At 49.1% G+C, this 25,405-nt stretch overlaps 1 protein-coding gene across 1 annotated transcript; it reads left to right on the forward strand.

Moving 5' to 3' along the window:
• The first annotated feature begins 371 nt into the window (after positions 1-371).
• Positions 372-24,103, forward strand: TRPV1 (transient receptor potential cation channel subfamily V member 1). The gene is made up of 15 exons (XM_016200907.2): positions 372-658; positions 1,437-1,603; positions 1,691-1,843; positions 2,306-2,446; positions 2,593-2,891; positions 3,265-3,444; positions 5,676-5,834; positions 7,026-7,121; positions 7,957-8,027; positions 12,659-12,824; positions 13,243-13,309; positions 15,953-16,275; positions 17,190-17,317; positions 17,822-17,937; positions 23,934-24,103. Exons 1-15 carry the CDS (start codon positions 372-374, stop codon positions 24,101-24,103), a joined length of 2,523 nt encoding a protein of 840 aa, XP_016056393.2.
• The last annotated feature ends 1,302 nt before the right edge of the window (positions 24,104-25,405 follow it).

Raw genomic sequence — 25,405 nt, forward strand, 5'->3', positions numbered from 1 at the left:
CCCTTATTCTGATCTTGGAGGCATGCGGAGCCGTGGTATCATCTGCAGTCTGCAGGTGAGGCAACTGAGGCCCAGAGAGGAGGAGTGATCCATTCAAGCCCCTCAGAGCCTGCCGACTCCAAGCTGGGGCCCGTCCACCCCCAGAGGCTGATGCCCCTTGGGGCTGCTCCTGGGGTGTCTGGGGTAGGAGGTACAGCACCCCTGAAGCCTTTCATTCTGGGGAGCTGGGGGCAGCAGTGCTGGACCTCTGAGATGTCCTGCTTCACAGAGGCCTTGGCAAGGAGGGCAGTTAGGGGGTAGCGTTGTACAGTCCTCAAGCTGGGAACAAACCCAATCTTCGTGGCTGCCTGCAGGCTGCCTCTTGGGCAAGGATGAAGAAATGGGGGAGCTCAGACTCAGGGGATCCTGAGGGCCTGCCGCAAGAGGACTCCCGCCCAGGCCCCCTGGATGGAGACCCTAGCTCCAGGCCAGCTCCAGCCAAGCCCAACATCTTCCCCACAGCCAAGAGCCGCAGCCGGCTCTTTGGGAAGTGTGACTCGGAGGAGGCTTCTCCTATGGACTGCTCCTACGAGGAATGTCAGCCGGACTCCTGCCCAGCCATCACAGTCAGTCCTGTTGTCATCATCCAGAAGACTGGGGATGGCCCCATCTGTACCAGGTAAGCTGCATCTGGAGCCCAATTCCCTCCCCACCAGGAGCCAGGCTGAGGCCACGGAGGTACCGTGTGGTGCTCCAGCTTGTGGGCTGAAGGTCATAGAGGGGGGAGCCTGGGAACATTCAGAGGTCATCTATTCCAGAATCTGTACTCATGGGACCTTTAGGACAGTGGTCACCGGTGAATGTTAGCATATATACTGATCCTAGCTGCTGGCTGATCTCCAGGTGTCTGGTCCTAGAATGCTTACCAGCCCCAAACACTTAGATTTCCAGTCCTAAAACTGAAGGGTAGGATGCTTTTAGGAAAGTACAAAGCAGCTCCAGTGAGGAGCCCACCAGCCCTCCCACCTCCTCCAAGGCAAGACAGCTAGGACACATGGTCTGGCTGACTTCTGGGGCAGTGTGGTGATGATTTCTGAGTTAGCTGGGGTCAGCCAGACCCCTGCCTCCAGCCCCTTCTAAGCTACTGCCCTCTGAGCCCCAGCTCCCAAGAAGGCAGAGAGGTGAGGGGCCTGAGTGTTGGAGGAAGTGGTGGCAGCAAAGACTTTCTAGATGGTGCCTATAGACAGGGTGGGGACAGAATGGGGGCAGGTGCACCCCCTGTTCCCTGTTACATCCACTTCCTGGACAGTCACCCCAGTGGAGGGGTGGGTTTTATATCATTTGTCTTCTCCTTTTGGTGTGCCTTGGGGTTTCATCATGCGCCCCGACAAGCTCCAAAGGCCTCAGGCCCAAGGGGGAGACTAGCTTAAGAGACAAGGCTGATTTCTGGCCCACAGGCAGTCATCCCAGGACTCTGTCCCTGCTGGCACCGAGAAGAACCTCAAGCTGTATGACCGCAGGAAGATCTTTGAGGCTGTGGCTCAGAATAACTGCGAGGAGCTGGAGAGCCTGCTGCTCTTCCTGCAGAAGAGCAAGAAACACCTCATGGACAGCGAGTTCAAAGGTGGCCCGGGACGGAGGTGGAGACAGCCGGGCTCCGGGCGTGGCCCCCGCTGCTGCACCCCGCTCTGACCCTCACTTTGTCTTGCAGACCCGGAGACAGGGAAGACCTGTCTGCTGAAAGCCATGCTCAACCTCCACGACGGGCAGAACAGCACCATCCCGCTGCTCCTGGAGATTGCCCGGCAGACGGACAGCCTGAAGGAGCTTGTCAACGCCAGCTACACAGACAGCTACTACAAGGGTGAGGGGGGTGGGCGCAGCTCTGCCACAGCACACCTGGAGCCTGGAGGGCACAAGCGGGCCTAGGAAAGCCTCTGAGCAACCTACTCCATGATCCAGCCACCAAGTTGGCATCTCCTGGTCCTGGGATCCCTGCCTCCCCCACCTGCTGGTTTCTCCTGGTGCAGAGGGTCCCATCCTCTCCTCTGTGGGCCTGGTGTTCCTGGCCTCTGGAACTGTTGGCCTCCCTCTGTTACTGCTCCTTGCTCTTGGGCACTTTGGACTCTTCCAGCTTCCAGGCCGGTGTCCCCTGTTCCTGGGGGTCTCTAGTCCTGCCTCAGGGACTCCCTCAGGGGATCCTGGCCTAGCCTCCTCTTTTGGGGGGTCATCTGCCACTTTCTGCTCAGACCCTCCCCCAGCACCTGCCTTACAGGCACCCCTTACAGGCCATGAGCACAAAGCCAACAGTGTGAATCCTTCACAGGCCAGACAGCTTTGCACATCGCCATCGAGAGGAGGAACATGGGATTGGTGACCCTCCTGGTGGAGAACGGAGCAGACGTCCAGGCTGCCGCCAATGGGGACTTCTTTAAGAAAACCAAAGGACGGCCTGGCTTCTACTTTGGTAGGGAGACCGTGTGGCAGACATTTGACTTATTGATGATTGCTGAAGGGAGGTTTGGGGTAGAGACAGAGGGAGAGGCAGGCTGGATGGTCTAGGGCACAAGCCATCTATTCCTGAGGCCCACTGTGTGCCTGTGTTGGCTGCAGGTGAGCTGCCCCTCTCCCTGGCTGCATGCACCAACCAGCTGGGCATAGTGAAGTTCTTGCTGCAGAACTCCTGGCAGCCAGCAGACATCAGTGCCCGGGACTCGGTGGGCAACACAGTGCTGCACGCGCTGGTGGAAGTGGCCGACAACACGGCTGACAATACCAAGTTTGTGACGAGCATGTACAATGAGATTCTGATCCTGGGGGCCAAACTCCACCCCACGCTGAAGCTGGAGGAGCTCACCAACAAGAAGGGGCTGACGCCACTGGCCCTGGCCGCCAGTAGTGGGAAGATTGGGGTAGGGTGGGGGCTTCGTGCTGAGCTGGGGGTGCTGTGGGAGGGGACTGCCTGCCTCACTGTGCATGTCCGGCATCACCTTCGTGTGAGTCCTGACCTGATACTGTCACAGCCAGTGGGAGTGGGGACGTTAGAGAAAGCCAGAGGGACTGTGAGAGCTGAGCAGAGCCCCGCATTGCACACGTAAAATGGATGTGATCAGCCAGCTGTGATCCCCTGATGAGCCTGATGTGGCTGCATTTGGGGGATGGAGGTAGGAGGTAGTGGGCTGGGAAGCAGAATTATTCCTGAAGCAGGGCTGGCGGCCCGGTGGGGACACAGCCTGTGGCCAGGCACAGGCTGGTCTCTAACACACTCTTGGATTCCCTCGGCAGGTCTTGGCCTATATTCTGCAGAGAGAGATCCAGGAGCCCGAGTGCAGGCACCTGTCGAGGAAGTTCACTGAGTGGGCCTACGGGCCCGTGCACTCCTCGCTCTATGACCTGTCCTGCATCGACACCTGTGAGAAGAACTCGGTGCTGGAGGTGATCGCCTACAGCAGCAGTGACACCCCTGTGAGTGGGCCAGGCTGGCACCCAGGGGGGTTTCCAGTCTCACACACCCCAGCCCCCCGTCCGCCCTGGTCCGACTCTGCTGCCTTCTCATCACTGAAAACCTGCTGCTTGGGGTCTAGGTCCTATAGCCTCATCAGCCCATTCATTCCTCCTGAATGCTTTCCTTCATCAGACAAACAATATACGGTGATATTCCCATAAAAAGTTAAATCGGAAGCACATAGACAGAAAGACTCCTCCTTTTATCCATATAAAACATGTAGCTTCATTTTGTTTACACAAATGGGATCATACTATACATAGTGCAGAGCAACCAGTTTTTTCATTTACTGATGTGTCTTGTAGGCAATTTTATATCAGTACGTATGGGTCTGCTTCATTTTTTAAAAAGTGCTATATAGTATTCCACAGTAGGGATGCGGGGAAAATGTCCACAGAAGGACGTTCAAGTTATTTCCAGTCTTTGCTACTACGATGCTACTTGGCATGGGTCTGAGATTTTTTTCTATGAAGGATATCTGGAATTGGAATTGCCAAGTCAAAAAGTATGTACATTTTAATATTTTAATAGCTACTGCCAAACTTTCCTCCAAAAAGTCTTCTTCAACACAGGTGCCCATCACCAGTGGGTACAGAGCTACCCTTGGCCTTGTCCGCCTGGGTATTATCAATCTTTTTATTTTTTAAAAAAGTTACTTTAAGTGCAGGGAGACAAAAATGCTATCTCATTGATGTCTTTTTTAAAATTGAATTTATTGAGGTGTCATGGGTCAATAAAATAATATAGGTTTCCGGTACACAATCCTATCATACATCATCTGTATATTGTGTGTTCACCACCCCAGCCTTTTTTCTTTTATAGCTTCTGTGACTTGAGTCTTGCTTTGGAAAGCGTTTTTTCCACTTCAAGACTGCACACATATCCTTCAATATTTCCCTTTCGCTGCTTCGTAGAACTTACAAAGGAATTTATTTTTGTGTTGGTGTGAGGTGGGCATCTTACTTAATTATTTGTTTCCAAATAAGGATCCCAAGGCCACCATTGCTTTGAAAAGGCCATCTTCCCTGTCTGTTCTGAGGCTGGTTCAGGGCTGGAGTCTATGCTATTGGCGACAAGGAGCTGCCACAATATCTCACAGGGAAGAGAGGCTGTGTTTATAGGGACAGAGCCCAGGGGAGAGAGAGGCCTGGCCTGCCATGCTCTGCCCCTTCAGCACCCTCCCGGGTTGCCATGCTGAATCCGGAGGGCTGGCCTGGGTAATAAATGGCCTCAAAGGGACTAGGGTGCCAGAGAAAAGAGGGATCTGGTGCCATCTTCAGATGGAGAGTCTCCGGAGGCTTTCAGGGGCCGGGAACGCAGTGCTGGGGCCCAGAGGGCAGAGCTGGAAACACTGGCAGGAAGCAGAGAAGACAAACTTTATTCTGGAGGATAGATCTTCCCAACAGTTAACATTTGCCCACAGGCTTCTTGAGGCAGTAGGGAGCTTCCCATCCCCTAAGGTATTCAAGGAGACACTGACCAGAGATTTCCTTGGGGGAGCTCAAGTTTGGGCTGGTGGTTGGGCTCGATAGCCTGAAAAGGCTAGGCTGACCTGATTTTGGCTCATCCATCCTAGGGATACTTGAACTTTAACAGAGATCTCCTGGGTACCAGACTTTGGCCCCAAAGCACACGTTTGATGATGGTGTCCCAGGCATAGCCCCACCCACTGCAGGAAGGCTCGCTAGCTGCCTTCAGTCTCGTGCATTGGTCCTTACCACTCCTGCCAGGATAGCCTGCCTGACCCAGGGCTGGGAATGTGAGAAATACGGAACCCAGAAGCCTCTCTCCACCTGCCCTCGGCCCCTCCCTGAGCAGCCTCACGCCAGCCTCCGCCTGTCCAGCCTCTTCCCATTACTGTGGGAACAATAAGAATGCAGGCGCTCGGGAAGGAATTATTAGAGGTGATGGGCATGGAATGTCAGGCAACACTTGCTAGTTGTTAAGTGTCAGGGGCACTCAGGGTCACATGTCCAATTTCAGCCCTCGTTCACTGTGCACACAGGGGCACGGAGGCCCAGAGGGTGGGCCCGCTGATTCAGGCCTCTGACCCTCAGCTGCTCTGCCGGCCGAGGGCGTGCTCATGGCGAGTCCTGTGCAGAGATGGGGCGTGGGGAGCACCTTAGGCTGATGAAGGCTTGAGGGGGTTCCTACTGAGGGAGTGAGCCTCACCTCTTTCTGCTCCCCTTAGAATCGCCACGACATGCTCTTGGTGGAGCCGCTGAACCGACTCCTGCAGGACAAGTGGGACAGATTTGTGAAGCGTATCTTCTACTTCAACTTCTTCGTCTACTGCTTGTATATGATCATCTTTACCACGGTCGCATACTACAGGCCTGTGGACGGCTTGGTGCGGCCTGAGGCTCAGGCCTCGGTGTGGGGTCGGGGAGAAGGCATGGGCATTCCTATAAGATCCCTAAGACCCCAGGCCCAGGCTGGGCCCTGGACTCCTTCCCTGCCCTTCCAGGCTGTGCTGGAAACCTGCCCTCTGTCCTGTTCTCAGCTGCTCCCTTAGCCTCTTGGTTCCAGGAGGCTGAGGTCTCTGTTTGTGGGGGGCGGGGGGGGATTCTAGGTTAGAAGGGATGCTGGAATTAGGGCTCAGGAAGCAGCTCTCCCCCAGGCTGGGTGTCCACGGGGTCACGAGATGGCATAAGCCCTAAGCCCACTGCCATCCTGCTCACCTGCCCTCTTTTGTTCACTCATTCGCTCATTACTTACTCCCTGGACATATACTTTTGTGCACTTCTTCTGTGCCAGGCCCTGGGCCATCCATCAGACCAGTTTAAGGCCAGATTTTTCCCCTCTTGCAGGAAACATAGACTCCCTTGAGTTTCTGAATTAAGTCCTTTCCATTCACTACCCAAACACTTAATTTTGCTGCTTTTATTTCCAGGGTTCCTTGCTTGTAAATTTGATTTAAAAGCTCATCTTCCTATTTCGGTGAAACCTGATCTCTAGCTACCTATTAAGGCCATTTAATGACCTCATTTTAAGAGAAACATGATAATAAGATAGGCTAGAGAACTAGTGCTTATGAAACATCGATGGGAAGCTCGAAGGAAACCCGCTTCAGGAAATGGTGGCTAAACACAAGGACCACACCCAAGTGTGGGATGTTTCTCTCTCCACCATCTGTGGGAAACCTTGACAGTCCTGGGCACCCAGGGGTCCACCGTAGCCTTGGGAGCAGCAGGAAGCATGTGGCATTGGGCCTGTAAGAGTGCCTCCACCTGTGCCATCACCCTCCTCTCAGCCGAACTCTGGGCTGGGACTTGTCCAAGAGACAGCACAACACTGTAAGGACGCTCTGCTTGGCACCTGGGGGCTGCCACTTTGGGAATCAGGTCCCACTGAGGAGCATCCATACGGGTGTCCCCATCAGAGTGCCTTGTCTTTATTTGTGTCTCTCTCCTGATGGATGCTGAGCCTCTCGGTCAGGGGCTGGGTCTTAATCTCAGGCTTTGGCACCTGGTAAATGTTTGTCGAGTGAATGAATGAATGAATGAATGAGTGGAGTCACTAACTTCTCTGCACCTTGCAGCCTCCCTTTATGCTGCAACACACCGTTGGCGACTATTTCCGAGTCACTGGAGAGATTCTTTCTGTATCAGGGGGAATCTACTTTTTTTTACGCGGGGTAAGCATTCTTTTCCACACTGAATTTCCACTGTCACCAAAACCAAGAGCCAGGAGAACCAGCTCACTCACTGTCTAATAAATCAGACGGGTAACGGCCCTGCTTGAGGAGCTGGGAGATGCATAGGTGAAGATAAGAACCATCCAGGCATTCACGTTTGGGGGTGCACATCTGCCCAGTGGGGCCCCGCAGGCAGTCATTCTTGAAGACAGGCAGTTAGGGATCTCCACCAAATGTAATATTTAATTAAAGCTCAGAATAATGAAAGACATCTACCCATATACTAGAACCATTTTAACTGAAAACACATAGATGCACACTCCTTTGAATATATGAGCAGTCTTTTTAGCAGGCGGGAGGTTAGTGGAGCATGTGGGTGTCCTGGAGAGTACCTCCTAGCTGCCAGCCTTCAGCAGGGCCGTGGGCATCAGGCAGAATGTTTTCAGGGAGTGGAGAGCACTGGATAATCTGATTAAAGAATTTTTACTGTAAATCATACTTAAGGATAATTAGGAAAAAAGCACAAATTAGAAAGAAGGAAAAAAATCACCCAATCCCATCATTCAGGCACAGTAATTGATAACATTTGGTGATTTCCCTTCCTATCTTTACTTCTGGGTATAGTTGTGATTGACTCTCTGTTTGTAAAAATCTCTCCTGACCGAGTCACATAACATCACCCCATTAGCCTGCCCCACGCTCTTCCACTCCCTCCATAACCTCTCCTTTGACGTGTTCCATGGTCCACTGTGGTGCCATTTAGGAAGCAGTCTGGGCGCTCACCGCTTAGCCACGTCTAACCTTTCCTGGCATCTTACTGTCTATTTACCTGCAGATTCAATATTTCCTGCAAAGGCAGCCGTCGCTGAAGTCCTTGTTTGTGGACAGCTACAGTGAGATACTTTTGTAAGTGACCCTTGGCTCTAATGCCTCCGTAGCAGACAGTACCTTTTGGTCCAGTCCTGAGGTCACAGCTGTCAGCTCTCACCCATTCTCCCGCACACACTCGGCCTGGGACACAGCAGACCCTCGCCGCATGTTGAATGAGTGACGGGAACACTCGATAAGCGTTTGGGGACGAACGTACCAAGGTCCACTCTGTGCCAGGCACGGGCCAGGCCCTCGGCAATGCTACACCTATTTCACGAGCTCGCCGTCTGAGTTAGCTGTACCCTTGTTCATTTTTTCCATCCTTTTGCCCATCTGTCTGGCACTCACTGGGTTGGCCCTGGAATATTGAGATAAAGTAGACGTGGTTCCTGCCTTCAAGGAATTTCCACCTTTAGGGCAGAGTTTCTTTTGTTTTTGTTAATTCTCACCTGAGGATATTTTTTCCACTGATTTTTAGAGAGAGTACAAGGGAGGGAGGGAGGGAGGGAGAGAGAGAGAGAGAGAAACATCAATGTGAGAGAGACACAGCAATTAGTTGCCTTCCGCACTCACCCCAGTGGGGGGCATGGATTCTGCAAACCAGGTAAGTGCCCTTGACCGGGGATAAAACCCGCGACCCCTTGGTCTGCAGGCCGACGCTCTAACTATTGACCCAAATAGGCCAGGGCTAGGGCCCAGTTCCCTAACTTTGGCACTTTGGACCTTTTGGACTGGATAAATCTGGGGGGCTGTCCTATGCACTGTAGAATGTTCAACAGTATTCCTGGCCAGTAGCTCTTTCCCTGTCTCCCAGTCTTGACAATGAAAAATGTCTCCAGATACTGCCAAATGTCTCCGACCTGGGGAGGGGTACAAAACTGCCCCTGATTGAGAATCACTGCTTTAGGGGGAGACCGATGAATAAAACAGTTATAAAAACAATGTGGATGTCACAGGGAACCTCTTTTCTTTATAAATAAGCCAGAACCTTATGAGGTTCCCTTGGAGGGCCCAGGATACAGAGGGGGTTTTCAGTTGGCAAAGGGTCTTCCTGGGATCTCAACTCATGGCTTCTACTCTGGTCCCCAGGTCTCCCTCACTTCTGGGCCCTCTTCTCTTTATTCCTGGCAAGTGCAAGGAGTCGATTTCTCACCCTATTGCAGATAGCTTGTCCCCAGGACTTACAAACCCCATCCTTTTACTGTAATCTTGAGATACACTTCAGTCCCAAAGGGCAAATTCAAGGGCAGGGTCTATAGGGTTAGAGCATTGCTGATTTGCTTTACTCAGTGAGGCAATATTCTGCTATACAACGTTACACCAATAAACTTCCCAAAGCTACGCGTGCACATAGGTAAAATTTTAAAGAGTACTAAAAACTTATAGCCAATATATGAGTTTCCATTCCAACCCTTCACATTCCTTGCAATCCACCTCCCCAGGAACAGTTTCCACTCATGTAGCTCTTTCTTCAGACATTTATGCATCCAGTCGATGAGGCTAAAGCCTCCCTACATTGCCTTCCCCTCTTTTTCCCCTCCTCTAGCCATCCAATGTGGCTTGAGGCAATTTTTGTGTTAATCAGTGTTCTGTATTTACATTCTTATGCCTCTGCAAATGTTATTTGCAGTTGAACTTCACAGTATACTATAATATTTATTTTCTGTTTCTCCAAAGTTAATAATTTACCTTGTTTTCACTTGTTTCATTTTCTTGGTACCCATTGTTAATTCTTCTCACACCTCTCAAAGCCTTTCAGTACAATATTCCTCAAAATCAATGACATAAATTATTTGATCAGATCACCATTTTTTTTTTTTTCTTTTCTTGAAGGATTTTGCCTGGATTGCTATCCTCTCTTTCCAACTGGGCTGGTTGACCTTTGGGCCTGCTGCTTAGCTGTCATCCTGGGACATCTCTTTGCTGCCAGCCTTAGACTTAATTGCTTTCCTCCTGGCTTCGAGTTCCTGTCTCTTTCTTGATTTCCCCCCTTGTTTTATTTGAGCACATCCTTCAGTATTTTCATTAGGTGAAAAAGATGGTATAATGGTAGAGAGCACAGTGATGACAGCTTTCACCATGCCTGATTTTTGAGCCACGCTGCTCCCCTATGTGCTTCCAAGGTGTCATCCTTTCTTCACTAGCACTTTGGAAGCTCTTCTTGCGTCTCTGCTGAGTTGTATTTCTTATTTTTTGAACCCTATGTCTTCCTCTTTCCTGATTCATTTCCTTATTTTGGGGGAGGACATTCTCAACTGAAGAAAGAAGCCACATAGTGGAGAAGGGGGAAGTAAAATTTCTTTTAAATCTGGTACATCTGAAAATATTTCTACTATTCCTTCACACTTGATTGATAATTTGATTGGGTATAAAATTCTTTTTAAATTTTGAAGATATTTCTCCATTGTTTCCTTGCTTCCAGTATTATAGATGACAAGTCTAAAGCCATTCAGATTCTGGATCTTCTTTTAAGACCTGTTGTGGTTTTTCTCTTTACAAATCTATAGTATCTTTTTTCCCCCTTATTGTTTTGAAACTTGTGTTGTAATTTAGATTTGTTTTTATCCAATGTCCTGGGCATTTGGTGGGTTCTTTCAATCTGGAAATTTATGTCCTTTATTTTTTGGGAACATTTTCTTGAATTATTTCTTGATTTTTCTTCTGGAACTTCTATGATATATATAGGCCTCTTGACCTAGTCCTGAACTAGTTATTATATTTTCTCACTTGTGTTCTCTCTCTTTACCTTTTGCTCTTCTTTCTGGGAAGTTAAAATCAACTTTAATTTCCATCCCTTCTATTGAGTTTATTATTTTTGATATCATATTTTAAATTTCCAAATGCTCTTTGAAAAAAATTCTGTTTGCCCACCTGACACGGCTCAGTGGTTGAGCATTGACCTATGGACCAGGAGGTCACAGTCTGTTTCTAGTCAGGGCACATGCCTGGGTTTTTGTCTCGATCCCCAGTCGGGGAGGGGGTGTGGGAGGCAGCCAATTGATAATTCTTCATCAATGATGTTTCTATCTCTCTCTTCCTCTCCCTTCCTCTCTCTGAAATCAATAAAAACATAAAATAAATAAATAAATTCTGTTTGTTCCTTATTTATAGCACTCTATTCTTATTTCGTGGATGCAGTATCTTCTTTTGTCTCTCTAAGGCTATATGCTTGTCTTGTTCTCTCTTTCATGTTGGAGGCTATATTTAGGATATCTGGAAATCTTTGATGTCTGCTCATGAGTAAGAGTGAAGGACTGGAAAGCTGGTTGGAAGCTCCTAATGTGTGAATGGGGATTATCAATTTTGAGCTTCATTATAGGCTGGTCTAGATAAACCACTTATTGGAGAATATCCAATGTCAATCTATTGCATCTTTTCAATCTTTGACCTGGAGGGAAGAAATCTAGCTTCTGGCTTTCAGAGAGTTGAGTGGAAAAGAGGGCTTTCTGTAATCTGTATTATATAAAAAATCACGTAATCTCCTGTTTTGGGTAAAATACCAATGCTTTCACTGGTATTTGATTAAACTGGGTCCAAAAGCCCCCTCTTCAGTGATAAAACCTCCACTCTTTCTCATTTTAGGTCCCTTTCACCTCCCTTCCAGAGGTCCCTATGCCTTTTGAAGCTCCTTGATTAAAGAGTTGGTTCTCAGCTTTCCCCACTATGATTCAGATTTGGCTTTCTTGGGCCTGCTAAGTGAGTTTCCATTTGTCCACTGCTTCCCAGCTTCCACAATTCATGTATGGGGACTCTATTTGCCACCCAAGGCAACCCTTTACCTATTTCAACTGGCATCAGTTCTTACTTTGGCCAAGGTTCTGCAAATGCAGAGGTTTTTCTTTTCAGCAGAACTTCAGCTGATGAGCCTGTTTATTGACCTCAGTTTTTGATAGACTCACATCAGCACAGCGGCAGCTTTTTGCTGGGTTCTCTCACACAATGGGAGGTGAGGTGGTCATTGTAGTCTACAGTGTTAATGGAGCTGGGGGGGACTCTCAGGAGCAGGTCATGATCAGCAAAGAAGCCTGGGACAAATAAAGTAAAGAAGGGACCACTGAGCAGACCCTGTCATAGGATCGTCCTGATGTCCTCCACTTTATCCAGGGTTCTGACTTGGACAGTTCCCACTGGACTAAGGGGCTGAGAGACATTTTCCTGGCTCTGCTCCTGTGTTTGAGGTGTGGCCATCAGACTACTTGTGGTTTCCCAGGAGAGCATGGCTTGTCCCTCCTCACGGGCCTAGGAACCTCCTAGGTTCTCTGTTGTCCCTGAGGCTGTTTTCCTGGGGACTGGACAGGAAGGTTGTTGTGCTAAAGCAGTGTTTCTCAGCATTTATATACTTTTTTTTCCAATTGCCCCTCCCATAAAAATTTAGTACCACAAATATACTATATAGCTGTTTATGTACTATATTTATATCGGTGCTTTATGTGTAAAGAACATAAGATTTCATTAGGTGCCCGCCCCACTCCAAACCAACATTTGTCCCCATGGGGACAATGCTGTTCCCAGTGAGAATCATGGGCTAATGGAGGCAGGACAGCCAGCCCTGCCTCCCACCACGGCTGCCTCTGAGGAGAGGCGCAGGCAGCTGGGGCTTCCTGTGAGCAGGGCTGCCAGGCCCCCTTGGTGCTCTCATACGGGGCTTCCTGTTGCTCTGCCCTCAGCTTTGTGCAGTCGCTGTTCATGCTGGGGACCGTGGTGCTGTACTTCTGCCGCCGCAAGGAGTACGTGGCCTCCATGGTGTTCTCCTTGGCCATGGGCTGGACCAACATGCTCTACTACACCCGTGGCTTCCAGCAGATGGGCATCTATGCCGTCATGATTGAGAAGGTGGGTGCCAGGGCCTGAGGAGCCCGTTTTCCTCATGGCTATGCGGGGCCTGGTCCCAAACTTCATCCATCCTCTCTGCATTGTCCCAGGGGATGCTGGTTTGGCTGAAGAGCCACTTTCCCAGCTAATTACCCCCAAGTCAGGAAATCTGGACTTGACCCAGGTTTAGGGGCTTCCTTGAAACTTGACCCTCACTGCCTACCAGGCCCCCCTCTCCCACCAGAACAAAGGCTATGGGGGGAGCTGTGGATGACTCCCCCATAACACTGGAGCTACAACCCATCAAACCAAAGCTTCCTGCATGTTCTCTGATTCTACTTGGGCTCAGCGTTAACCCCGAGGCTAATGCAGTGCTGGCCCCACCCTCGGCCCTGCCTGGGCCTGGACTCGGCTCTGACAAGCCTGCTCTCTCTTGCAGATGATCCTGAGAGACCTGTGTCGCTTCATGTTTGTCTACCTTGTTTTCCTGTTCGGGTTTTCCACAGGTAACAGGCTTGGTTAGGGCTGGTAGGGGGAGAGGACTCCTGCTCACCTCAGCTCCCTGAGGACTCTGCAGGGACTGGGCAGGGAGGGGCCCAGTGGCGTATGTCTACAGGTGACAGAATGGATGGACAAAGAACACCCCGAAATGAGCAGGAGAGCCTGGTAATGTTATTTATAAAATGTTTTTTTGAGGTAGGAAGTGCTACTTGCCTGTAGGAATAGCTGCATTTTGGCCAAGTTTGTTTTTTTAAAAAAATCTTTTTATCTTGACGTTATCTTAGACTTGCAGAAAAGTTGCAAGAATGGTGCAAATAACTCTCTACACTCTTTATCAAGATTCCCCCAAATTCACCACTTTTTAAAATCATTTTCTCTCCCCAGTACACACACACCCCTACTTTAAAAAAAACTTTAAAAAAAACTGAGAGTAAGTTTTTATGATGAGACATGATCAGCCTTTACCACTAAATATTTCTAAGTATTTCCTAAAAAACAAGACATTGCCTTCCCAAAACACAGTGTAATGACCGAAATCAGGACATTAACGCTGGTACAGTACTAGTAGCTACCCACCAACCTTTTTCAGATTTCACTCATTGCCCGAATATCATCTTTCACAGAAATGACAATCCCAGATCACGCAGCCCATTCCGTAGTCACGCCTCTTCAGTGTCCCTCCATCTGCGGCACTCCTCAGACTTTCCTTGTCTTTTGTGGCCTTAGCGTTCTTAAGGAGTCAAGGCCAGTTTTTAGTGGCCTTCCCCCACGATCGGATCCGGGGTGCCTTCTTGGTGAGAATATCAAGGCGTGTCCTCCTCTGCACGTTATATCTGGAGTCCCACTCCCGGTGACTTAACCCTGAGTAGTTTGTTTTGGTGGGTCTGCCAGATTCTTCCCCTGTCAGGTCATCATCTTTCCCTATGCGATTGGTAAGTAATTTGCGAGGAGACGCTTTGAAGCTATGCAAATACCCTGTTTTTCATCAAACTTTCACCTCATTGTTTTAGCATCCGCTGATTTACTCACACCCGAGTCACTTAATCTCAATGATTGTCAAATAAGGGTCTTCTAACTCCATCATCCCTTCCAAATGTATTTGCTGGCATTCTATTGTATAGAAGAGCTTTCCACTTGCCCACATGCATTTATTTACATAAATATAGCCTCATAGATTCTTCTTTTAAAAATGGATTTTCACCTTTTAAAATGGGTTGTATATAACTCCTTACTATCGCCATCTACTGTGATCTTCAAATCGTCTGAGACATCAGCACCGGGAGCCCCTTCAAGCTGTTCCTGTGCCCTTTGGACGCATCCACGTAATTTTTTGAGCCCCTGGCTCTGCTTTCAGCCACACCTGAGTCCTGCCATTACCTGGCTCACACGCAGCTCTCCCTGCCCTGCGGCCTGTTTTGGAACCTTTGTCTGGGGGTCACGGGCAGCTTTCACTAGGAGCTTGGGGCTGACAGGGATGGGGGGGGCTCCGGCTCCTGATCTGAAGGCCCTGTTTATCGGCAGCCACAGGGGGGTGAAGCCAAGTGGGTTAGATGCTGGCTGTGCTTAACCACGGGGCGCAGCTGCTGCAGAAGCTCTCGGGCTCTGGGCTCCCGTTCCCGCTGAAGAGCGCAGAGTGCGGCTGCTCAGCCCCCGGTCCTGGCCCGGGCTGGCCCTGGCCACCCTGTGAGAGGCACAGGCAGACATGTGACTGAGAGAGTGGGTGTGGGTCCAGGGCTGCCCCGTCAGGCTAGGCAGGCTGTGCACTGCACAAAGCTGGCTGTCTTTACATTGTACATATAGCTTTGTATATTTAACAATGTTTTCATAGTACATGATAAAGTTCTTGTTAAAAATTTTTTTTAAAAAAAATATATCTTTATTGATTTCAGAGAGAGGAAAGGAGAGGGGGGGAGAGAGAGAGAAACACCAATGATGAGAGAGTCATTGATCAAGCCTGCAGCCGGGCATGTGCCCTGACTGGGAATCAAACCCCGATCGCCTGGATCCTAGGTCGAAGCTCAACCGCTGAGCCACGCCCGGCCGGGCAGTCTTTTTAAAATTTTAAAAATTGATTGATTTGAGAAAGAGAGAGGAAAGAAAAGGGGAAGAAACATCGATTTGTTGTTCCGCTTATTTATGCACTCACTGGTTGATTCTTGTATGTGTCCTGGCCGGAGAGCAAACCTGCAACCTTGGCGAGTCAGGACAACACTCTAACCAACTGAGCTACCCGGTCAAAGTTCTTATTATAACAAGATAGTGTATTATGACAATTTTCTGATAGTTTTATATATATATATCTTTATTGATTTCAGAGAGAGGGCAGTAGAGGGAGAGAGAGATAGAAACACCAGTGAGGAGAGAGTCGGGGATCGAGCCCGCAACCCGGGCATGTGCCCTGACTGGGAATCGAACCTTGATCTCCTGGATCCTAGGCTGATGCTCAACCGCTGAGCCACCCCTGGCGGGGCCATTTTCTGATAGTTTTGAAGAAGGGGGTGCTTTTAAAAAAAATTTACACAAAGGTGTGCTGGTAACCAAACAGCGTTCCTGCTGCAGGCCCATCCTGGGGTGGGGGAGCGTGTACGTCTGGGGCCTGGGGTCTTGGCCTCCACCCAGCTGCACCCCTCCCTCCCCGTGTCCTGCAGCGGTGGTGACGCTGATCGAGGACGGAAAGAACGACTCTGTGTCGGCTGAGGCCTCATCGCACAGGTGGCGGGGGCCTGGCTGCCGGCCGCCTGACAGCTCCTACAACAGCTTGTACTCCACGTGCCTGGAGCTGTTCAAGTTCACCATTGGCATGGGCGACCTGGAGTTCACCGAGAACTATGACTTCAAGGCCGTCTTCATCATTCTGTTGCTGGCCTACGTGATTCTCACCTACATTCTCCTGCTCAACATGCTCATCGCCCTCATGGGCGAGACCGTCAACAAGATCGCGCAGGAGAGCAAGAACATCTGGAAGCTGCAGGTGGCTCGGGTGGTGCGGTGAGGGGGGCAGGGGGGCGTCAGCTGGGCGCCTGGGCCATGCGGGGTTTGAGGAGGGGGTGGAAAGCTCAGCCAGGTCCCCGGGATCAAGCAGCAACATCTCCCTCAGTCAACTCCCTCTGCTCTTCCTGCAGGGTTTCCCTGCCCAGTGTCACCAGCCTGTGTTCATACACACGGTGTTTCCTGTGGGCTGGGCGGCCCGCGAGGGAAGGAGACAGCCCCTTCCCTGCAGTGCTCATCTCAGGGGAACTTGGTCTAGGGCAGGCACTAGAGATCAGACTCTGAGGGAGCAGCTAATATGGGTCAGGCCCCAAGAGCAACGCTTTGGAGAGCCCTGGCCCATGCTTGCCTTCCCCGCTAATAATAACAGTATCATTCTTACTGAGTCGCCCTGGCCCTATGCCCGGTACTCACTTACCTGCTCTTATTTAATCCTGACAACAATGCTATGAATCGGGTGCTATCCTAGCCCCATTTTTTGGATGAAGGCACCAAGGCACAGAGAAGTTAGGTATTTGTGTCCAGGGCAACTAGCAAGTAGCCCAGCCAGGAATCAGCCTGGACGGTCTCCCACTCAAGGCTCTGCTCTTAACCATGACTCTGCTGCCCCTTTGTGAGCTCCTCAGGGAAGGGTCTGGGGCTGGGACCCTCCACATCACGCATGGGGCTCACCACTCAGCAGCAGTGCCTGGGCAGGTTTGGGGCCTGGCAGGCTGGGCTCCTTCTGTGGAGTGGCGACTGCAAGGCTTTGGAAACAAGCCTGGTGAAGAGGGCACAGGCCCTGCTCCGAGGTGCTGGGCCTGGGAGAGATCCTGGGGAGGCTGATCTTGGGGGCCAGCGCCGTGAGCCGGGGGGTGGCCCCTGGACAATTCCTCTGTCCTTTGTGTCTCCCTGCAGAGAGCCATCACCATCCTGGACACGGAGAAGAGCTTCCTTAAATGCATGAGGAAGGCCTTCCGCTCAGGCAAGCTGTTGCAGGTGGGGTACACACCCGATGGCAAGGATGACTACAGGTGGTGTTTCAGGTAAAGGCCAGCAGGAATCAAAGCCTGGGAAACTCAGATCAGCTGTGGATATCGGGGACCCACCTCGAGCCAGCTGTGGGTACAGAAGCCTGCCTTGGGGCCTCTTGGGGCCAGTCATGGACATAGGTGCTCTCCTAAGGTCAGCTGTAGGTACCGGGGCTGCTCCAGTGCTCAGCTGTGGGCATAGTGGACCCACCTTAGATCTCAGCCGGTGAGACCCAGACATTAAATGTTGGGAAATGAGGTGTCTACAGGGGTCACCTGGTAATCAGAGTCAGAATCCGATCTTTTAAGTCCCTGGAGCCCATGGTGTGGTCAGAGGACATATCTCCAGGGTGGTGTCCAAAGGCAGGCCTGTCTCCCCCTCCACCTACCAGCTATGTCTCCCCATCCTGATCTGTGGGTTTCTTGGGTTTGGCCTGTGGGATCAAGCCCTCGACCTGGGAAGCTGGGCGTTGGTCTTAGGCCACCAGCTCCCTGCTCCCCGGTCTCCTCGCCCTGCAGGGTGGACGAGGTGAACTGGACCACCTGGAACACCAACGTGGGCATCATCAACGAAGACCCGGGCAACTGCGAGGGCATCAAGCGCACCCTGAGCTTCTCCCTGCGGTCCGGCAGAGGTGAGACGTGCGGGGAGGGTGCTGCGGCAGGCTGGGCGGGTGAAGCCTTGGCTGCCCCCACTCCTTGCAGGCCTTCCTCTCCCCACAGCCTGGGTGCTGGAACGGCCCCAAGTGTCATCCACACTCATGCTCAGTCACGGGGACTTTTTTGTGCTCTCATGAGCACCTGCACAGCTGACTGATCCACGTGCCTATGCACCTGGCCCTGCTAGCACCCCGGCCCTGCTAGCACCCCGGCCCTGCTAGCACCCCCGGCCCGGGCACCTGTCCTCAGTGCCCCAGAGGAAGCAGCTCAGCCCACGTCCAGCCACCTGGCCTGCTGACCTCGTTGTGGGCTGTCCTGTCCTTTCTGCCCCGTGCCTCACACCCAGTGTCAGCTCTGGGAGGCTTATGGACACAAACAGGGCCACGCGAACACTCAGCTTGTGTGGCCACATCCAGGCAGGCAGGGGAGGGAAGAACGGGAACAGGAAAGAGTGCACCTTGAGCAGAAAATCACTCCCAGAAAAAAAGTCCTTTAACAGTTATTGGTAAACATGTAACAGTAGACATTAAATTAAAGGTCTAATTGAAGATAGCTGCTTAAAAAGGAAGCTAACTTACCTTATATTGAACATATTTTGAGTTACAATTATAACCCCTCACCAATTCTTTGCTTTTGATAATATATATTGCATAAAATTTGCCACTGTAACTATTTTTAAAGTGTACAATTAGGTGTTATTAATTATATCTACAAGGTTGTGCAACCATCCCCACTATCTATTTCCAGAACTTTTTCATTATTCCAAACAGAAACTCTCCCTATTAAGCAATTACTCCCCATTTACACCCACCCTCATCCCTGGTAACTTGTTTTCTGCTTTCTGTCTCAGTGAATTTGCCTATTCTAGGTGCCTCATATAAGTGAAATTATACAATATATGTCTTTTTGTGTCTGGCTGGATAATACTCCATTGCATGTATATGGTATACCATATTTTATTTATCCACTCGTCTGTTGGTTGACATTAGGATTGTTTCCACCTTTTTGGCTATTGGGAATAACGCTATGAATATTGGTGTATAAGTTTTTATTTTTTATTTATTTAATTTTATTATTATTATTTTTTTATTGCTGATAGTATTATAGAAGTCTCCCATTTTTTCCCTTTTTGCCCCCCTCCACAAAACCCCCACCCCACCCCAGGCCTTCCCCATTCTATTGTGTGTCCATGGGTTATGCATATATACATATATGTTTGTTGGTTAATCTCTTCCTGTTCCCTGCCCCTCCTTCCCCCCCACTGAGTTTTGTTTTTCTGTACATGTATCTGGACCTATTTTGTTCGTTAGTTTATTTTGTTCATGAGATTCCACATAGAAATGAGATCATGTGATATTTGTCTTTCTCTGCCTGGCTTATTTCATTTAGCATAATACTCTCCAGTTCCCTCCATACTGTCCCAAAGGGTATGAGATCCTTCTTTACAGCTGCGTAGTATTCCATGGTGTGAATGTGCCACAGCTTTTTATCCACTCATCTACTGATGGGCACTTGGGCTGTTTCCAGATCTTAGTTACTGTTGTATGAGTTCTTTGTATAGTTTGGAAATTAACCCCTTAACAGATGTATCATTGGTGAATATGTTCTCCCATACAGTAGGTTCCCTTTTCATTTGGTTGCTGGTTTCTTTTGCTGTGCAGAAGCTTTTTAGTTTGATGCAGTCCCATTTGTTAATTTTTTCCTCTGTTTCCCTTGCCCTAGGCAATATATTGGTGAAAATACTGCTACATGAGATGCCTGAGATTTACTTGGTGTATAAGTTTTTGTTTGAATCCTTGCTTTCAATTCTTTTGGGTAAAAGTGGAATTGCTGATTATATACTTCTATGTTTACTTTTTTGAGGAATGGCGAAACTATTTTCCAAAGTAGCTGCAGCCTTTAAATTCCCACCAGCAATGCATGAGGTTTCCACATCCTCACCAACATTTCCTTTCTATTTTTTTAATATAGCCATCCTGATGGATGTGAAGTAGTATCTCATTGCACTTTTGATTTGCATTTCCCTAATGACTAATGAATTTTAACATTTTTTTATGTTCTTGTTTGCCATTTATAGATATTCCTTGGAGAAATGCCAATTCAAGCCCTTTGCCCATTTTAAAATTTGTGTTTGGTTGTTGAGTTATAGGAATTCTTTACCTATTCAGGATATTAATCTTTTATCAGATATATGACTTGCAAATATTTTATCCCATTCTGTGAGCTGCCGTTTTACTTTCCCAGTAGGGTCCTTTGAGGTACGAAAGTTTTAAACTTTGACGAAGCCCAATTTATCTGTATTTTACTTTTGTGGCCTGTCATTTGGACGTCATATCCAAGAAATCATTGCCAAACCCAGTGCCATAGGAACTTAACTCTTGTTTATATCCAATAAGCCTGTGGTAAAATTGGTTTCATTATACATTGTTTCCCTTAAAGTCATAGAACCTATTTACTACCATGTTAAGTGAGGACTTACCTTACCGATTAGTTTTATATCAGCTTCTATTTACCAAATGTTAATTTCATCTTTACCATTATTTGCACTGTTATCCTCCTGCCTGTAATGTGTCTTTTTTCCTCTGGCTGCTTTCAAATATTTTTATTTTTGATTTTTCAGCAGCTTGACTAAATGTGGTTAGGTATGATTTTCTTTGGTTTTATCTTGCTTGGGGTTTGCTGAGATTCTTGGATCTGTACATCAATATGTTTCATCACACTGGGGAACTATAGACAAAGTGTCCCCCAAAATGTATAGCTAATAGCTCAATTGATGTTTTTTTATTTTCAGATTTAACCCATTGGAATTAATAATTATTCAAATACATTTTTTTGGGACACCCTGTATATTTTGCTTTACTCTTCCCACCGTCTCCTTTTCATACTCTAATCACATCTATGTTAGACCAAATATTGTGCTATTTGGCTTTAGAATTTCAATTTGTTTCTTTCTGATCGTTTCCTTTCCTCTCCTGAGATTCCTTTGCTGTTCCCTCATTAAGACCATATTTTCCTTTGCCTCTTTGAACGTATTTGTACAGGATGGGGCAAAAGTAGGCTTATAGTTGTGAGTACATGAAACACAGAGTTTATTCCAGTATTATTATTTATTATTGTGTTATTTTTTTATACGAACAACTCTAAACCTACTTTTGCCCAACCCTGTAATAGCTGCTTGAAGTTCTCTGTCTGCTAAATTCAACATCTGAGCCACCTGAGGTTAGTTTCTATTGATTGCTTCCCACCCTTCCCCGAATGTGAGTCACATTTCCCTGTTTCTCTCTCTCTTTCTCTTTTATTTTTTATCCTCACTTGGGGATATGTTTTTATTGATTCCAGAGAGAAGAAGGGGAGGGGGGGAGAGAGGGAGAGAGGGAGAGAGGGAGAGAGAGAAACATTAATGTGAGAGAGAAACATTGATGGGTTGCCTCCCCATACAGGCCCAGTCCAGTGATTGAACCCCCGACCTTGGTATGTGTCCTGACTGGGAATTGAAACTGCAACCTTTTTGGTGGACGGGATGATGCTCCAACCCACTGAGACACCCGGCCAGGGCTCCCTGTCTCTTTCCATATCTAGTAACTTTTAATTGTATACTGGGGATTGTGGATAATATGTTGTAGAGACTCATGATTGGATTTTTGTTCTAGTTTGCATTTCAGTTACTTATGAATCGCCTTGAATTTTTGTAGGGCTAGTTTTAAGCTTTATTATGGTAGGCCTGCAGACACTCCAAGGTATTTGCCAACCCATAAAACTTATGGGACTCAACCTCCAAACTTTCCACTGAGGAGCTTGCCAGGGTTTGGTTTTAGGCTTTGTTGGGTGGGTCTTCAGTAGACCTTACTCTACAGGTCATGTTGAGTAAGTAGGGCATTTCTGGTATTTTAGCTTAATTCTCAGAGTAAAGAAAGGGTGTTAAGGAGGTCTCTCCACTCTGGCTGGGCTGCACCTCCAACATCCCTTAGCACTGCTCAGCTTCTAGCATCTCTGTCCCCCTCTCAACCTCATAGCTGTACTCTCTGTTAAGACCAATGCAGTCTCACCCGGAGCAATCACAACCTGGCTCTCTGCCAAGGACTTAGGGACCTCCACACCCCAGTTCCCTTCTTGCTCTTCCCCTGTGCCCTGTCACACTGATTCTAGCTGCTTTAGATCAGAGGCACTGCCCCGCTCTGCTTGGACTCCAGCTCACCGCACCATAGTCAGAGAACTTGTCCCTGAGCAAAACATCAGGGCAGTCACGGGCTCACCCAGTGAATTTCATTTCTCTCAGTATTGCAGTTTTTCCCATCTGTTGTCCTGTGACTGAAAACATAAGGCATGTATTTGCTGCATGCATTTCGTCCAGATTTTATGGTTGTTTGCAGCAGCATGGCTGGCTCACACTAGATACTCCATCAGAGCTGCAAGTGGAAGTCTATTTTATCAAGAGACTTTACTTTCGGAAAGCTACTCAAAGAGCTCGATCCGTTTTCCCAAGGGTCTCCTGCAATCCTGTAATTTCCCCACGAGTCTCATTGGAAACACTCCCTGTATCATTTCATAATACTTATGATCTCGCCTTTAGTTGTTAACTGGTCTATTCGTCACAGAGGCGTTGGAAGATGGCTTCGCATGGGATTTGAGCAGTTTTCCAACATCTCCCATCTTTCACAAGATTTGCTGTTTCACTTCGCAGTTGCTTTGCATTATGTTTGCGCCACATTGTTGGCTGTTTACAACACTGCACATGCCCTGTGATATTAACAAAGACATTGACCTGGCGGCAGGGATGCAAACATTCAAGTTTATGGGGTGGGGTGTGGTTAGAGGTTCCCTGATTTCATACTTACACTTACTTGGCGAATATTTTCTGAAAATTTTGTTCTATGCATCTCTGTAACAGAGACGCTCAGTCCATGGTGCCTGTGATTGCAAAGGGTGAGGGAATGAATGAGAGAAAGGCCAGGGAAGAAAAGTGGTCAGTAACCGAGCTCGGGAGAGCACATGAGGGGTCTTGGCATCATGGGAAGTGGGCACTGGAAAGCCCATACCTCCTTTGAGGGCCCTGGAGCTGGGCCAAGCAGTCCTTGAGGCTGGGTCCCCCTACCACTCAGTCAGCTAGATGTCTCAGGGAGCCTCTGACCTCTCTCCCAATGATTCTCTCCTGCTTCTATCCCTGGGTTCCCTGAGGGATCGTCTTTGAGCAATTGGTGCTGAGTGTCAAACTGGGGTTAGGAGACAGGCCAGTGACAGCCTGTGGGCCTGTGGGAAACACCAGGACCTGAAGTATAAAGCTGGAATAGTCACAAAGGGCCCAGCCTCTGACATATCTGATGCCTTTGAGATGTGGCTGGCGTTGGACTCCAGTAAAACGGCCTAAATCGTGGCCTGGGGGTGGGAGGTGTGGCCAAATAGAGGGCTTGACTGACCAGGGCCTTGGCAAATGGAAGGAGCGCACATGCAACTTTCCCACCTGCCTGTCATTTCTCTGAGGTGGCCAGGGCTGGAGGTGGCTATGAGAGTGACAGCTGGGTCCTCTTCAGGAGCTTCCTGGAATTACAGGCCACACCTGAGATCCCCATCTGAGGCCCAGAGTCACCATGTTTCCCTTGGCATTGATCCCAATCTGCTATGCCCAGGTGGAGCCTGGACCTGGAATCCTGATTCTTTAGCTGGTGGTCATGACCCTTCACCTGAGCGGGCGTGGAGCAGGTCGGGGGCACTCTGTGGGGATTCCCCCTCCCTCCCACATGGGCAGGGAGGAAAGGGAGGCAAGAGAGGCAAGCAAGTCAGGGAGGGTGGAGGAAGGGAATCTAGGGAGCTGCCGGAGTGGGTGAGGCCTTGGGCAGCTGAGGGAAGAAGAGCTGGCGCCGATGCCAGGGCCTCAGGAAGGGTCCCCTTTCATCCGGAGATCGGTAAGGCCAACAAATGAGTGTTTAGTATTATTTTGCTGTGCCCAAGGCAGTAACGATGTTTTACCCTTCAGTTTCAGGGAGAAACTGGAAGAACTTTGCCTTGGTTCCCCTTTTAAGAGATGCAAGCACTCGAGAAAGGCCTGCTCAGCCCGAGGAGGTTCATCTGAGGCACTTTGCAGGGTCCCTCAAACCAGAAGATGCTGAGGTCTTCAAGGACCCTGCTGCTTTGGGGGGAAAATGAGGAACCCCACAGGGGGCTCTCCCTGCGGGCCTTAGGAGAGCACAGCGTGGCTGAGGTCTGTGCGGGGGACACGCGTGCTCTCTCAGAAGCCCGGCCCGCCCTGCACCTGCCCAGGCTCCTCCTTCGATTGCACTGGACAAGCTGTGAGAAGTGCTGCTGGGTGCGTGGGAAGAGATATCCATCCAACCCTTCACTGTCCCCAAGTGGCTCTCCTAACAGGACAGGATCTGGCTTTCAAGGTTTTACTGACTTTATTAAACGTCACGAGTGATACACCTCTTGGACATATATGATGCCCTGTTTTCTTTAATTTTGTAAAAGTAAAGAAGCCCAGGAAAACATCTTTTAGAACAAAACACTTCCTTTTGTGTAAAATGCCGAAAGCCTACTATGTATTGTGTTTCCCATCTCCCTGTCCTGAGCAGTCTGGGGTGATGTCGTTTATTCCTCAGAGAAGGTGGGGAGGCTGGACCATTCCCAGCTCTGCCAGAATCAGGTTTTCTCAGAGTGACTTCATCCCTCCACGATATATCCCAATTCCAAAAAGATTAGCTCTATCGCTGCTCAAATGAAGGTAAAGAACCGTGTCTTAAAGCCATGAGGCAAGAACGTTTTAATGATCTTCCATTTGTAGTGATCATAGTTCTGCCCCCTGCAGTGGTCCGCACTTCCACCTTCAACCCTCCTGTCATCCACCAAATAAATAAACATATATGTAAATCATGTCAAGTGTGAGCTCTGTGCCGGTCATTGGGCTAGCATAGCTAACTGGCTCTGTGCAGCATGTGTGCGTGCACGTGTGTATGTGTTCTCTGTGTGCAGGTCACCCTTTCATTGTTACCCACGGGTGAGTAACTCCTCATGCATACACCTACCATATGCAGCAAACTATGGGCCATGGGCCAAATCCAGCCTGCCATCTGCTTTTGTAAACAAACTTTTATTGGGACACACCATGGCCATTCATTTCTGCACCGTCGATGACTGCTTTCATGCTACAGTGTGGACTGGAGTCGTTGCAACAGAGGCCAAACAGCCTGCAAAGCCTAAAATATTTACCTTTTTGCCCTGTGCATGAAAGCTTGCTGACTCCTGCTTTACGAAAGGAAACTCAACGAATAGTGATCCAGAGGAGCTGCCCCAGATGCTGGCAGGGTTGTGTCAATGTCTGTGGAGTGTGGGGTGAGCTGCCCAGTTTTGGAGCAGTTGGATGTTGGTTCACGAAAAGAGGGACAACATTAGCTGAGGTTGGGGCTTCAGCACTCCCGGGAGACGGGTATCTGGAGGAAACACTGGGGCACC

The sequence above is a fragment of the Miniopterus natalensis genome, chromosome 17 (assembly GCF_054644295.1).
Source record: "Miniopterus natalensis isolate mMinNat1 chromosome 17, mMinNat1.hap1, whole genome shotgun sequence".
NCBI classification, from domain to species: Eukaryota; Metazoa; Chordata; class Mammalia; order Chiroptera; family Miniopteridae; genus Miniopterus; species Miniopterus natalensis.